The sequence below is a fragment of the Oratosquilla oratoria genome, chromosome 23 (assembly GCF_046742065.1).
Source record: "Oratosquilla oratoria isolate Oo_2021 chromosome 23, ASM4674206v1, whole genome shotgun sequence".
Taxonomy (NCBI): domain Eukaryota; kingdom Metazoa; phylum Arthropoda; class Malacostraca; order Stomatopoda; family Squillidae; genus Oratosquilla; species Oratosquilla oratoria.
This window is the reverse complement of record NC_134799.1, coordinates 2,890,936-2,907,340: the sequence shown is the minus strand read 5'-3', so window position 1 is coordinate 2,907,340 and position 16,405 is coordinate 2,890,936. Positions and strand designations below refer to the sequence as shown.

The 16,405-nt window shown below is 41.1% G+C and overlaps 1 protein-coding gene across 2 annotated transcripts in view; it reads left to right on the top strand.

Annotated features, from left to right (window-relative positions):
• The window catches only part of Nup154 (nuclear pore complex protein Nup154), a 44,097-nt gene that overhangs the window by 1,437 nt on the left and 26,255 nt on the right, over window positions 1-16,405 (top strand). For both annotated transcript variants that reach the window (XM_076206482.1, XM_076206481.1), the window contains exons 2-11: window positions 3,486-3,689; window positions 3,973-4,101; window positions 6,204-6,300; window positions 6,487-6,650; window positions 7,575-7,723; window positions 8,678-8,791; window positions 12,508-12,659; window positions 13,371-13,462; window positions 15,424-15,582; window positions 15,674-15,864. In XM_076206482.1, coding sequence (XP_076062597.1) covers window positions 3,488-3,689; window positions 3,973-4,101; window positions 6,204-6,300; window positions 6,487-6,650; window positions 7,575-7,723; window positions 8,678-8,791; window positions 12,508-12,659; window positions 13,371-13,462; window positions 15,424-15,582; window positions 15,674-15,864 — 1,449 coding nt within the window. In that variant the 5' untranslated portion in view covers window positions 3,486-3,487. The remainder of the gene's footprint in view (window positions 1-3,485; window positions 3,690-3,972; window positions 4,102-6,203; window positions 6,301-6,486; window positions 6,651-7,574; window positions 7,724-8,677; window positions 8,792-12,507; window positions 12,660-13,370; window positions 13,463-15,423; window positions 15,583-15,673; window positions 15,865-16,405) is intronic.

Genomic DNA, 16,405 nt, shown 5'->3' with positions numbered 1-16,405 from the left:
CCAGAGTCCAACGGTAGCCATCTTTGTTTTTACCAACGATTCGAAAAATGTCTCGCTAGATCTGTCACACTTAGCGAAGTCCACTCCAGCAGCGTAAGACTTCCTAACCGTAAACGAACGTTACCTCCGTTAGGTTAGGTTAGTTTATTTTACTTTACGGTCACCAAGTCTTGCGCGAGCTGCTAATCTAGCGCTTCTGCTCACAAATATTTACAATCGTTAGTAAACAAACATGGTGCCGCGCGCGGTACCCACCGATATGGGATATTTTTGTTTTTTATGGGTTTCTTTAGTCTTTTTCTTCATTTTACACCTGTTTGGCAATGCACGTTACTCCATTTATTAGTCTTCCCCACCCAAAAAAACCCGATTTCCCACACGTCCCCCCCCCCCCAGATCGTTCGGGAGATGTAGGCATAAGTGCATAATTCAATATATAATTACTTCAAAAGTACGCATTTGCGACGGAAATTAAGTACACCATCGTTCATATCACAACATTTTTCACCAGAAACACATAAGCCACATATCAAATTCTATGGTTGGGTGAAACTATAAATTGACCATATATATTTTTTTTTCTTCTTCTTCTTAGTAATGCACACATACATGATATAACATTAGAAAATTAAATATTCCTTTTGTAAATTATATACATCAACATAAGATAATATTTAACCACTTCCATACGGTGACACCTACATAGGCGTCATGAGGAGCAAGTGGGTACGCGATGATGCCGACGTCAGCATCTTGATTATATTTATTGTAGTCGTACCTACGTAACCTCCATTCTCTCTAAACTGGCTTCATCATATTTTCTATGGTTATCAAAATTCACGTGTGAAAGAGAACGAATGATTGAGCACTGACTTTATTTTTTATAATGTGATTATTATGACGCAACATCGCACGTCGGCCAGCTAATGCTGCCAGACGTGTGATGTAACCCGGGGTGAAGAGGTTAAATATACAGTATGTTTTTCTTGGTGGAAATCAATAACAAGAAACCTTGTTAAAAGCAAACACACTAATGAATGGAGCTGTGACGATATGTTCAAGACGACATGTTATCATCTGTCCAGTCTAGTCAATGTCGTTTTGACAATGGCATTGCCGTATACCAGGTGTTCTCTGACTCTAAGTGATGTCACCACACTACATGTTTTTAAAACAGTGCTACTGAGCTGAGCCTCATGCTTTTCTTGAAGCTATGAAACTCCTCAAGAGGTCATCAGGGTCGATGTCTTTGACCTCCGAATCTATCAAAACAAAGATGGCATCTAAAGGAGTCAGTGCAATTTTGTTTGCACATAGTTTTTAGCAACATTTTCCATTGTTGATTTCTGCCAAGAAAAATATTTATTACATTAATGTACTATAATTGACAAAAATTAATATTTAATTTTCAAATGCTCTAGTGTGTAGGAGTGCACTTTAATAAATACCATATTTTCTATTGCTATATATTGTAAGTGTGCACTTCTAAAAATTTTATTTACAGACATACATATACTAAAGGCTTTTTCCCCCCTTACAAGGGAAGTAGCCAAAAAACAAAGGCATAAAATCCACTTCCACCCATTCTATCCCCACATATTCCACTCTCATTCACCCCCCTCCTTCCCACCTATCTTGGCTCCACCTGGATAACCGGTCATTTCTGTATCTCGCCCACTGCCCTGGTTCAGAGACAGTGTCTCAAAACACAGCACATCCACAGCAAGGCCGCTTTATGTAATTGGTGATCTCCACCCCCTCTCTTCCCTTGTGTTAAAAAAAAAAAAAAAAAAAAAGAAGACTGGGAGAAATCCCTTTGGACTGCATCATATTGTTTTTCACACATACTCCCTCACCCTTCTCAACCATTCTCCAAATACCCCTATCTTCTGTCTTCTGTCCTTCCTTAACAGACATTCCCCTCTTTCCCAATGCCCTTTTTACCCCATCCATCCATTTATCAACATTGGTAATTATTTTACAGATTAGATGTGTATTTCCAAACTTATTTGGACAAAATAAGGATTAGGTCTATAACATTTTACAATTTACAAAAAAAAAAATATTGTAAGTGCTTGTCAGCAGAAGACCTTATGGTTCATAACCTGGTCAGATGTGAAAGCATTTTGCTTAGGTGTGTATCCAAATAAAGCCTTAATGTGTAGGCGCTGAATGGGCTACCGGCTCTGGCGCTTGGCCTTGAAGCCAAAATTTCATAAATCAATCAATCAACCTTAATGTGTAGTATATTTAAATCCTTTGCTAGAAGCTTATGCCTTTTATTTACAATATGGTAAGGAAAATTGTTTCTACTTACCTCTATGTATTTATTTTGAAAATATTTTCAGTTTTGATAATATGAAATCCCTTGAAAATCTCCCCTTAGTGTGCTTTATTTAGAGAGAATCTGATAAAGTGTTTTATGTAATTTTTGTGCTTTATTTCTTGTATTTTATATGAGTTTTTTCCTCCCTGCTCTGTTCTTTCTAATATACCATTGTCATTTAAGAGATTTACAGATTGTACAGTAACAGGTTATTCCAAGTGTGGATGGACCAGTGATCTCTATAATTTGTTGATGACACCTGGACTTTTGAAGTCAAAAGATTGCACTACTAATCCCAGTATCTATTTGCTTTCTATGAGTTAGAAATATGTTTAGATATTGTAAAGCTGTTACTGATAATTACACTTAGGATTTTATTTATTTATTTATTTTTCACTTCATCTTCTCTTAGACATCTTGTTGTATGTAATCTTTTTACCCGTCTGCATAATTTTACACTTTGGTTGTATTTCATTAGCCCCTTTTAAGACTGTTCCACTAGTTTGTCAAGTAATCATATGCTATGTACCCACAAAATAGAACCCTGAGGAACACTTCTAATATCTTTTTAGCTAGAATTTTTGGTATTATTTCTGCAGAGGTCCATGCTTGCCAGAATATCTAAAGAAATTGCCAAGAATATAGTAGTCTTAAGGACACTAACATTCCTGAATAGTTTCATTAATTTGTGACTTTGTAATAGTTAATGGCAGTTGGATGTGGCAAAGCAAAAATTTTGTTGTGTAGAAAATATACATTCTTGCAAGGCATGCACAACTATAAAAAATTATAAATAGATTACCATGAAGATACTAATGAGTGAAACACATTAGGTATGCCACAGGCTACATTATTCATGGCAAAATCTTTTTGACATGGCAAGCTTAACCTACTCAGTCTCCTTTCCAACTTTCCCCTTTGCACCAAACTGTTTGTACATATATTAGAAAAAAGTTGTTCCCCCATATGAGGAGATGTCAGACTCGAACCATATACTGTACTCACACTACTACCATTCAAAGGGTGATGATGGTGTTGGTGTGGTCTCTCTTGAGGGTGTGCTAGATGATGTGTTTAATTCCTTCAAGAACCTTTTTCTCCATTGGTCTGAGATCCTCATCTAGAAAAGGTATATATGGATTTTATTTTTGGCTTTCAGATATGCTGCAGAACACTTTGAATCCTCGATATGTTGGTCGAGGCCAGGTTCCTGGTGGAGGTGGAGGAGCCGCAGTGGGAGGGGGAGGAGATAGCAGTGGTAGTCAGCAAGACTTGGAAGTTGCGTGCCGCTTGGTGGACAAACACTTGAATATTGACTCGATGTTTGCCTCACTGCTGGACAGGCTGAGAGTTGCACCTCAAGGTAAGTAGCTAAAATACAACCATCCTTGCTTGAGAATTCATAAAATAATTAGTAATGTTATTATTTTGGAATTATGCTTAAAAGCTATATACTTCCAGATATGGCACATGGGGTTGAAGCTATTTAATCCTCTCATATAATTCATAGGTATTATTCAGGCTAAAGTCATACTCTAGAACTAGAAGAGTTCAAATCAAGACAGCAAATTTTATGTGCACTTGTATAACAAGTGTAGCAATTTGACAGTTTATTGAGGCCTCCTTCCCATCTAATTTTTTCCCAGGTCCAGCTAATGCCAGTGGTCTGAGTGAGTCAGACTACCCAAGTTTAGGAGAGTCTCGGCTTGCTCAGCGCCATCTTCACACAGTTAGGAAGGTACCACTGCCCACAGAGCTTCTGGATCACTTTTCTCGTATCCTTTGTTGTGTCAGTTGGCCTAAGGGGTCACAGACAGTGTATCTTAATCATTAGATCATTAGCATTGGTAATTAATAGTGTAGACATAGGATTGTCATTTTGCATTGCCTCTATTAGTGTTACAATATACATTGTGTTTTTTCAGATGCCAAGATAAGAGGGTGGAAGGGAGTGGAGTATGATAGGGATGGAATGTGTGGGAGTGGTTTTTATTTTTATTTATTTTATTTATATATATATATATATATATATATATATTTTTTTTTTGTGGGGGGGGGCAAAAAATCCTTTGGTATATGTATGTAATAAAAGAAAAAAATTATTCTGCTAAAAAGGAGCAAATTAATGCCTGAACTCCTTCCTCTCAAGAACCTTGACTTGACAGGGTGAAGGGATTAGAGCATATTGGGCCAAGATTGTATACTTGCCAGGGCCAATTTTCTAACAAAACTCCACACTATTGAAGATTTTCCTTATACCCATACCTATGTAACATAAAATGTTATGTTTTTATGAACGGACCCTGTCTGCTTCTTTTGATGACCCTCGTCCCTTTTCTTCTAACAACTAACCTTCCCATCTCCTTTCAAAAGTGATACCTGTGGCATCTGCATCAAGACTCACCAAACCCTATTGGCTCTCAGGTGCCAGTTTCAGTCCCTCCTCCTATTGTGGTGTGCCCACCCACAAAAAATAATTTATCTTTGAGAGGGACTTGGAGCTTCCATTACAAACCCAAACATCTCCCTGATGCAGTTCATAGCAATACCCACCATCTCTATGTGCATGTCCCTAAGGGACTGGTACCTTGTCTCTGGGTTGGTCCCAGACACTCCCTCTTTTCTTTTTTCACCTCCAAAGTATCTCTTGTTTCATATGAGGAAGTCAGTACTCTGCTGTATGTCTACCCACACTTTTCAGTTAGAGACGTCAAAACCTACCCAGGAACATACACATGTTTTGTATGCACAAATCCATAGATTACTCATACTTACTCATCCAGTGCAACAAGTGCTACACATTATATCTCACATGGACCACACTTGCCAACACAAACACCTCAATGCCAGCCTCAAAACTCACTAACAGACCACATACTGGCAGGTGACATGAACATACATAAACCAGTTTGGCTAAGCATATAAACAGGATTAGTCAGTCCACTGCCTCAAGCATAGAGATTTCTCTCATTGGCACAGCCTTTTGTACTTATCTTCACTATGTTTACCCAAGCACTAATAGCAGTGGCTCAAGAGGAAGACCTTCATCATTAGTCAGAAGCTCTCTCTCTCTCTCTCTCTCTCTCTTTTTTTCTTTTGTGTGTGTGTGTGTGTGTGTGTCAAAGGATGACACACATTATGGGTCATATGGAAAGCATCCATTAGGACTAATGGAGATCAGATGTCTAGTTTTCCAATGGGCAGAAGTTGGTGCCTACCTTGACTGTACTTCCATGATCAATGGGAAGAAACCCTTGGTATATAGATAGGTTTTATGTATTTATTTATTTATTTATTTATTTATTTTTTATTTATTTATTTTATTTTTTATTTTTATTTTTTTTAACTTGTTTTTTAGATAAAGAAAGAATGGTCATGTATAGATGATGCTGTGATGCATGAGGGGGAGTGGGTGAGGGAGTATGTGTGAAAAATAAATTGACGCAACCCGAAGGGATTTTTCTCCCCATCTTCTCCTTTTCTGCATGAGGGGACAGAGAGGGGGGGTTGCTGATTTAATGAAGTAGCCTTGCTGTGGATGTGCTGTGTCTTATGATACTGCTTCTGACTCAGGGCAGTGGGCGAGATGCAGGGATGACCCGTCATCCATGAGGATCCAAGATATGAGGGAGAGAAGGGGGTGGATAGGGGTGGAGTATGTTGGGGATGAAATGGGTGGGTTTGGTTTTTATGCCTTTTTTTTTTTTTTTTTTTTTGGCTACCTCCCTTGTAAGGGGGAAAAAGCCTTTGGTGTGTGTATGTATTTATTTATATTTTGGGGAGGGGGTCCTGTGGGAGTAGTGACTTTTTCTACTGAAACCAATATTTATTATATTGTTTTTTTAAATGTACATAAAAAATCCTTATCTATGGGCAGATATGCAGTGCAACTGCATGATGGGACTTTTTCCAGATATCCGGCGGGCCTGGCTGATCATTGATAGTGACATATTTGTCTGGGTTTATGATGATGGGTATGAATTTAGTATTGTTTCAAGATTCATGGAGATATAGCAAATTTTTTGTTTATACAGAAAGTACAACTATTGTCTGAAGTCTTGTATCTATTGCAGTAACTAGTTTCCAAATGTTTGGTATATGTTGGTATTTTTCTGTAACATTTAGTTTCCTGAGAAATTGACTAAATATATTTTCTGAAGGACGGACCTTGCTTACTTTGACGGCCTCCATGACACCATTCTCTGTGTTGGATTGGTGAAACCCAAGACTGGAGTCTTCAAGCCTTACATAGAGTACCTTCTCTGCTTGGCCACAACCTCAGAAATTGTCCTTCTAGGAGTGTCGTTCTCCCAGCCCTCTGAAGGTATGTATATACCAGTATTCTATACAGTAGCCTATACCAGTAGGTTTTTTCACCTTTGTAAGGAGGGTGGTTGCTTCCCTTACTCTATAATTCACCTCTATTTCCACTTTTCCATTCACTACTACATGTGATCCAAAATACTAAATGCTCTCCACTTCCTCCAGTTTCTTGCTGGAGAAAGTGGAGAGCTTTAAGTATATGGGGTTCCATGTAGCAAGGAATGGAGACATGCTGTATACAGTTACAAATACATAAAGTTAATAAGATTAGCTAGATTATATTTCAGCAAAAGATATGAAGGTGACCCAGTAAATTGGGATTATAAAATGGCATACCTATATGCTTAACTTAGGAAACCTTCTAGTTGATTGAAACTTTGTCCAGTCAATCTGGAACCTGCTTTGCTGGCCCTTAAGTAGATATCTGAAATATTCATTGTTAATCAAGACAAGAATTTCAAAACCTGTTACCTTGTAGAAGTGGCCCTGCTGTGTATGTGCTGTGTCTTGCAACATTGCTTCTGACCCACGGGAGTGGGCAAGATGCAGGGATGACCCATCATCCAAGAGGAACTTAGAAAAGAGGGATGGAAGGGTGGTAAATGGGAGTGGATTGTGTGTGTGGGAATGAAATGGATGGGAGTGGACTTATGGCTTTGACTTTGGTGACCTCCCTCGTGACATGATATGATTTGGTTTAACGTCACAAATTCCTCCCATCAGAAGGCTAGGACAGTGCCCCTTATAGAGAGCTTTGTAGCATGGAATCTAATGAACCATGCCCTTGGTTCAACTTTGCCGCGAATAACGACACCCTAACCCACTCTGCCAGGAGGAAAAAGTCATTGATATATGTATGTTACCATGTAGAAGAAGCTGAAGAATGATGTATTGGTTAATCTTGTGCAATGTTTTTATTTCACAGGTGAAGTTGGACCCAACATGCACCTCCTGCCAGAGCCATTGTTCTCCGTACCCTCTGATGGGGCTTACATGCTCTCAGTCAAAGGAACTGAAGATGGTAGGATCTTCCTTGGAGGAAAAGATGGATGCATGTATGAGCTTGTTTATCAGGTACAGTCTTGATTTTGTATGGATGAAAATGTAGTGTTGCTTATCTGTGAATTTTTGTGTCTGTTCAAGGACATTAGACAATTTGCAAATTGTGAACTTAATAGTTAGAAGGCAGATTTCATACGAGTATAATGTACATTCAATTTCTCTCTCCTTCCCCTCTTGTCTTTTCATCATTACTATTCTCCCTAGTGATGAACAGGCAATACACATAGCTGAATGCAAACTTAAGGGCCTATTCTTCTTTATAAGGAGGGAGGGGCCAAGTCAAAGCAGACCCACCCCCACACCTATCCAAACCTCATGGATAGTCATACCTGTCCGTTACCACAATATTTCAGAACTGGCACTATTACTAGGAAAGAAATTAGGTGCAGTCTTCAGGAGTTTTAGGTGGGAAGAAGTGAGAAGGGTGCATACGATGGAAGTAAAAGGAATGGGGATTTTCCTTTCCCATGTATAGCCACCTCACTTTGTGTGTAATGATTGGTTGGTTTGGAAAATGATTAAAGGCATTTTTATTTCATTCCGTTGTGCCCTGAATGTGGGGAATGGAGAATGGTCAGGTATGGACGGTATATAAATGCTGCCCAAATTGATTTCCCCATGTTTTCTGTATTTTCTGTATTTTCTACATGAGGGAGAGTGGGGGTGAGGGTTGATAATTTGTGCTGTGTCTTGCTGTATTGTTTCTGACTCAGGCAGTGGGCAGAAGATAGGGATGATCCTTCATCCATGTGGAGCTAAGATGATAGGGAAACAAGGGCGGTGGATGGGAGTGGGTGCATGCCTTCGACTTGGCTACCTGCCTTGTAAGGGGGAAGAAGCCCTGGGTATAGCCTCTGGTATTATTGAATTAAGAGATCTTGTTATGATGATTTCTTTGTATTTTTAAACATGATTTTCCATGTAAGTGTGGTTGTGTCATAGTTGATTTCTCTCTCTATGTATCAGGCTGAAGATGGCTGGTTCAGCAGAAAGTGCTACAAGGAGAACCACACGAAGTCGATGATTTCTTACATCTTGCCCACGTTTTTAACCCTCTCGCAGGACGACCCAATTACCAAGGTGAGAGAATGTTGTTGGTATACTATGCTCTTCTTTTTTATATAATTGTGGTTTCATTGTATTCAGCTCTTTCAGTCCTCTGTCACGGACCTCAGATATCGCTTGTTTGCGAAAACGTCGTCATAACTCAAAATATCGAATTTTTCAGGAGAGGCATTTTAAAGTTTGAAAACGCTCTCAATATTATAAAAAGCCCTCAAACACCATAGGTGGAAAAATTTTTGGAGCATCAAATACGCTTCTAAAGTTTATAGAAGTTGAAACAATCATAATCTTTACTAAGTCTAAAATATTTGTTGGAACAAGTTGGAACATGTAAGGTTATGTCGTTGGGACATTTAGCACTCCCTAGCGGTCAATTTTTGAGCTACAGATATGACACTGTTACAAAAAAAATCCGTGTTTGAAGATGAATATGTCTGTATAGATAACTCAAAAATTCAGTTTTTTGAGTTATGACGACATTTTCGCAAACAAGCGATATATGGGATCAGGGGAAAGTTACTAAGGGTGGTCAAGACTTTTTACAAGAGTGATAGTCTGTTTGAGGTAAAGGTGGGATTGTGTCAAGGATATGTCATGTGGCAGAGTCAAAGGAGGAATGGGGGTAGGTATGTGCCTTTTGACTTTGGCTACCTCCCTGGTAAGGGGCCCTTGGTATATCGATAGATCACCAGTATTTCTTATGTGTCCATGATGCTGGTGTGAACTAGATATAATGACCAATTCTAGATTGAAATGTACAAGACCATATGCTACATCCTTATAGGTCATTTTCCAATATACAGGTATTATCAGCAAATTTTTCTGGTAGCCTATTGGAATTGGTGTTGGAATCAGGTAAAAAATTTGTATTTGTACATCTCTATTTAGAAAGATAAATCTGTTTAATGTTGATATTGTGTATAGGTATGTGTTGATTGAATGAGGAGAGTTTTGAAAATGGGCAGCTTTGCCGTCCATCTTGCATGATCACCACACCTAGATACCCATTGTTGGTCCTTATCCAAGGCAACTGTCATAGTATTAGGATGGCGAAGTTCTCCATTTTCAAAGCCTGTCAACCTTTTCACCTCCATCAGGAGCTGACACTGACGCTGTCTCTGAATTGGACCAAAGATATCTGTCTGTGTTTTTCTCTCTCTCTCTCTCTCTCTCTCTCTCTCTCTCTCTCTCTCTCTCTCTCTCTCTCTCTCTCTCTCTCTCTCTCTCTCTCTCTCTCTCTCTCTCTCTCTCTCTCTCTCTCTCTCTCTCTCTCTCTCTCTCTCTCTCTCTCTCTCTCTCTCTCTATCTATCTCATCTCTATACTCTCTCTACTCTCTCTCCTCTCTCTCTCTCTCTCTCTCTCTCTCTCTCTCTCTCTCTCTCTCTCTCTCTCTCTCTCTCTCTCTCTTCTCTCTCTCTCTCTCTCTCTCTCTCTCTCTCTCTCTCTCTCTCTCTCTCTCTCTCTCTCTCTCTCTCTATCTCTCTCTATCTCTCTCTCTCTCTCTCTCTCTCTCTCTCTCTCTCTCTCTCTCTCTCTCTCTCTCTCTCTCTCTCTCTCTCTCTCTCTCTCTCTCTCTCTCTCTCTCTCTCTCTCTCTCTCTCTCTCTCTCTCTCTCTCTCTCTCTCTCTCTCTCTCTCTCTCTCTCTCTCTCTCTCTCTCTCTCTCTCTCTCTCTCTCTCTCTCTCTCTCTCTCTCTCTCTCTCTCTCTCTCTCTCTCTCTCTCTCTCTCTCTCTCTCTCTCTCTCTCTCTCTCTCTCTCCACTGATACAATGCATACCACAGTCCAGAGTTTCTTCTTAGAGAGATCTGTGTGTGCATGTTGGGGGGGGCATTCTAAGCACCATTGCCAACTATTGTAAGGCAGCAGGTTTTCAGTGTAGTGAAACTCGAGGTTATATAGATATATGGGATAGGAGGAAAGCTTCTGGGAGCTGTCAAGAGTTTTTATGAGAGTAGTAGAGCTTGTGTCAGGATTAGAAATTGAGAGTGAGTGGTTCGAGGTAAAGGTGGGACTTTGTCAAGGATGCGTTATGTTGCCCTGGCTGTTCAACTTATACATGGATGGGGTAGTGCGAGAGGTAAATGCAAGGGTAGTGGGTCAGGGATTGGAGATGGTTAAAGAAAATGGAGAAAAGTGGGAGGTGAGCCAGCTGTTGTTTGTGGACGACACTGCGCTTGTGGCAGGATCGGAGGAGGGACTGAGGAAGTTGGTGACAGTTTGGGAGAGTATGTGATAGAAGAAAGCTAAAGATAAATGTGGGTAAAAGTAAGGTGATGAAATGTACAAGGGGTGAAAGTGGCAGTAGACTGGAAGTGAGCATTAACCCCTTCCATACGGTGCCGCATACGTAGGCGGCATGAGGAGCAAGTGGATACGCAAGGCTGCCATATCGGCGTCTTGATTATATTTATTGTAGTTGCCCGTGCGTAATGACATACTCTCTAAACTGTCTTCGTCACATTTTCTATGGTTATCAAAATTCAAGGGTGAAAGAGAGAACGATCGATATAAGCGGTGACTATATTTTATGATGCGAGTATTATTATGACACATCGTACGTCTGACAACTAATGCTGCCCGCGAAATTTTGAACCGGAGTGAAGAGGTTAAGGGAGAGCAACTGGAGGAAGTGGTTAGTTTTAGATACTTGGGTGCAAATGTGGCAGGAAAAGGTGGAGTGAAGGTGGAGGTAGAATGTAGATTGAGAGAAGCGAGTAAATGCCTTGGTGGATTGAAGAGTGTAATGAGGAATAGACATTTGGGAATGGATGCTAAGAGGAGACTGTATGAAGGAGTGATTGTGTCAACAGCACTGTATGGGGTAGAAACATGGAACATAAGAGAGGAAGAGAGAAGGAGTTTGAGATGAAGTGTCTGAGAAGTATGATGGGGGTTACTAGGCTAGATAGAGTGAGAAATGAGGAGGTGAGGAGAAGAACTGGGTGGAAAGGGATTTGGGAGATAGGGTTGATGAAAAAGTATTAGGATGGTTTGGACACATGGAAAGAATGGGTGAAGAAAGACTAGTAAAAGAGATATGGAAGGCAGATGTGGAGGGAGTGAACATGAGGGGACGTCCTAGGATGAGGTGGATGGATGGGGTGAAGGGGGCTTTGGGGAAGAGGGGAATGTCTGTTGAGGAAGGACGGGAGAGGACAGAAGACAGGGGTGAATGGAGAATGGTTGTATATGGATGATGTTGTGATGCATGAGGTGGAATGGGCGGGGGGATGGGGGGTGAGGTAGTATGTGTGAGCAAAATTTGACACAGCCCGAAGGGATTTCTCCCCGTCTTCTCCTTTTATGCATGGGGGGGACGGAGAGGGGGGGGGGTCGCTGATTTAATGAAGTGGCCTTGCTGTGGAAGTGCTGTGTCTGGCGACACTGCTTCTGACCCAGGGCATTGGACAAGGTTCAGGGATGACCCGTCATCCAGGAGGTGCTAAGATAAGAGGGAGGGTGGAGGGGTGTGGAGTGTATTCAGGGATGGAATGGGTGAGAATGATTTTATGCCTTTTCTTTTTTGGCTACCTCCCTTGTAAGGGGGAAAAAGCCTTGGTATATGTATGTATGAAACTCAAGGCAGCTATTGATTGTTTGGTTGTCATAATATTCTCCAAACAATTAATGGACCAATCCAGTGGCTGTAAGAATACTTTTGGCCTTCAGATCTCTTGTATAGATACACCAAGGTAATACATTTGTTTTGTGTTTTTTTGTTCTACCCAGGTGGAAGTGGACGATAGTCGGCACATTGCTTACACCTTGAGTGACCAGGGGACAATCACTGTCTATGACCTAGGCAGTGATGGCAAGAGTACCACCAAGGTTATTTCTGTATCCCAGAGTCAAATCATGAATGCAGCTCTCCAGGTAGCCAGGTAAGTTGCTTTTGTGTTTGTTTGTATGTTGTTGACATTTTACAAATGTGATGGATAAGAGTGGGGATGGATGCATACCTTGGCCTGTTACCTACCTTATTAGGGTAAAGAAGCCTTGTGGCATGTAGATAGATATCATTGCTGGTCCCAAGAATCGGTGACAACACTAAGTGGTTGAATGCACCCATCCACAGTATACACAGTAATATAAGTCAATACACCTATGGTATGCACAATATTCTTTTGTTGTAACCAACAACTGCACCTCAGATATGATTATGTCATATCCAGGTGTTATGTGATATTGTAGTGGAGCTGGTATTACATAATTTGGGAATGTATAAAATTCTTGTAGACACTAAAGATGTAAGGTGTCAGACCATGTATATACATATATATATATAGATACAATTTTCCCATTTTTGGTTCTCGGTATGTGAATTCACGTCAGGCAATGCATTATGCAGCCTGTGTTCTTGAATACTGTGGGGGTAATTGTATATACTTAATAATATGTAATGTTGATACTTGGGCAAGTTAGAAATTTGGGCTTTTACCTGTTGTGATAAAATTAGGTACTCTTAAGCTATGTAGGGGTTTTTCCTTGGGTGAATGAAGTCACTTGGCATCTGTTGGTCAAATATATAAGTTGTTATTAGCAATGGAAGTGTTACATTCATACTGATGAATCTCAAAAATATTTCTTTGCAGAACTGTGGACAAGTCCAATTTTAAAACAGTGGTCAGTGTTTGTCCCGTTAACACCAGCGAATCTCCGCATGTGCACCTTGTCGTCTTCACTGGTATGCCCCCTCTGCTCTCGGTTTTGGTAATTGCTACCATCTGTCCACCCAACCCTGCATTCTACTACTACATAGCAATCCACCCCACCAGCTGACCACCCATCCTACCATCCAACCATCCACCCATCTATCCTTCCACTCACACCATATATGGCTTTCTGGTATATTGGCTAGTATTGAGAGCTCGTACTGATGTAGATCTGACGCAGACCCATTCCAGGCATCCAGCACCCCTTTACCCGAACTCTCCACCCTCTTCTTGGTCTTCCTGTTGAGAACATTTAATCAATTTCTACTATCCACAGTCTTTTTGCAATTCTTTCCTCACTCTTTCCTTATGGCCAAATTATGTCCACGTTTTTCAATCAACCCCATCTGCCAAGTCTTCCAACCCCACTCTGTGCTTCGTCTTCACATTGACAAATCTCAACAGTCCACACTTCCAACACTGCTTCAACTATCACCTTCTCGTTACACACACTTCATCCTAGATATTCATATCACCCCCACCAGAATATCACATTCTCGGTTCCACCACCTAAATAACCCAAGCATCACTGCCACTAAACATTTCTGCATGTCCTCATCTCTCTCTTCTCACCATCTTGTTCAGCTACAGTGGAGCTGCAAGTTTTCCTCTAAATAAAGCTTAAGCTTGAGGCAGCTGTTGTTATTATTGTTTATCATAATTATTTTATGGGCAAGATCCAGTGATGACCTGTCATTTAATAGGAGCCAAGAAAAAGAGAGGGATGGGAGTGGAGTGTGTGGGGATGGAGTAGGTGGGAGTGGAATTATGCCTTTTGATTTAGGCTACCTCCCTTGTAAGGGGGAAAAAGCCCTTGGTGTATGTATGTATCATTATTTTTCATATTTTTAGTTTAGTATAGGAAGCTCACTGGCTGAGCGGGTTAGGGCGTCGTTACTTGCGGGGATGGCGGTTCGAATCCTGCCACTGGCGAAGTTGAACCAAGGGCATGGTTCATTAAATTCCATGCTACAAAGCCCTGTGAAAGGCACCATCCTAGCCTTCTGATAGGGAGGAGTTTGTGATGTTAAACCATATAAAATATATATATATTCATGGGTAAAAAAGGAATATCTGTTGGGCATGGAAAGGAAAGGGCAGGAATTACGTGTGATAGGGGAATGATTATGAATGAATGATCAATTGATGTGGCCCAAAAAGGTTTCTCATCTTCTTTCGTTGCTTTAGATGGATGAGGAGGGAGAGTCACTATGTTATGAAGTGTTGGGGGTAAACCAGTTTTGGCTGCTGGGCCCTGCTGTGGATGTGCTCTCTTGCTGCACTGCTTCTGACCCAGGCAATGGGCAGAGGACAGAGATGATCCTTCATCCACAAGGGGCTAAGATAAAAAGGAAAAAGATGTGAGATGGTTGGAGGGAGGACAGGGCTTTCAGACATGTCAAGCACTTGCAAGAGATGTATGAGGATGAGATGGATGGATGGGGTGAAAGGGGTGTTGAATAAGAGGGGGATGTCTGTTGAGGAAGGAAGGGAGAAGGCAGAAGATAGGGGTGACTGGAGAATAGCTCTATATAGATGATACTGTGATGGTTAGGGAGTGGTTTTGTGTGAATGATATTTTGATACAGCCCAAAGGGATTTCTCCCCAACTTCTTTGTTTCTGCATGAGGGGACAGAGAGGAGGGTGTTGCTGATTGAATAAAGTGGCCTTGCTGTGGATGTGCTGTGTCTTGCTAGATTGCTTCTGACCCAGGGCAATGAGTGAGATGCAGGGATGACCCGTCATCCATGAGGAGCTAAGATAGAGGGAGGAAGGTGCGGTGAATTGGAGTGGAATGGGTGGGAGTAGGTACATGCCTTTGACTTGGATACCTCCCATATAAGGGGGAAAAAGCTCATGGTATATATATAGATAGATGTATATATGTATATCTCCAGTCTGAAGTTATGCTCTTGCTTTTTTCAAATGAAGGCACTGGTGTGAGACTATACTACACCACCACCACCTTGAATAACCCCAGCCAGAGACCCTCCCAGATGACGCTGCTCCACGTGAGACTCCCACCTGGATTTGCCGCGAATGCCGTCACACACCGACCAACCAAAGTGCACAAAGCTCTTTACAGTCATGGTATGTAGATACAATTTGTACCCATGTTTGAGGAAGTCTATTTAATCCCAGTATTGAAAGGGTTTATGTTAAATTAATTTTCTTTCTGCAGGAACTGCCGTCCTGTGTGCAAGTGAAAGTAACGATGCTGATGTCGTTTGGACCATGAGCAGTGACCAGTACCCCTATCACATGTCCCTAGCAGAATCACAGGCTGTGTTGGCAGTAGATGGCTACGTGTGGGCTCTGGCAGATGTCACAACCCCCCTCTGGTCCTCTGCTCTCAATCCACCCACTCCTCAGGCATGTAGTGAAATTGGAGATTCTTGTAAATAAATAATGTTTCAAGCTCTGTACTGGTGGCCTAATTAAAAGTTCATTGGGAATTATATGAGAGAGAGAAAAGTGACTCTCAGGCCCAGTCTGGAGACCCTTTGGGCCTCACCTCCTTGAAGAGCTGGGGTATAATGTGTTTATTTAGCATCACTGACAGATCTTGGACAATCCTCTCCTCGTTGTCTCGAGCTTGGTGCCACTGCTTGAAAGCTGAACATGGCAGCACTAGTGTTTTGATTCTACCATTCCCTCATAAAGGGGAAAAGGCTATAGGTTTCAACTATTGACAGAAAATTATTCAAGTAAGGTGTGGGCCCTAGATTGAAGAGTATCTGGTAATAGGAACACCTTTCCGCGATATATAGCTCTAATGAGTGGAGTAGTTGAAGTAAACACCAAGTGAGGACAGAGCCTTTATTAGTACAATATTTCGATAGATGTTAGCAACTGCCACTTTCATTCAGAGTGGAGTAATACATTGCCGGGCAGTGAGCTGTAACAAGAAATT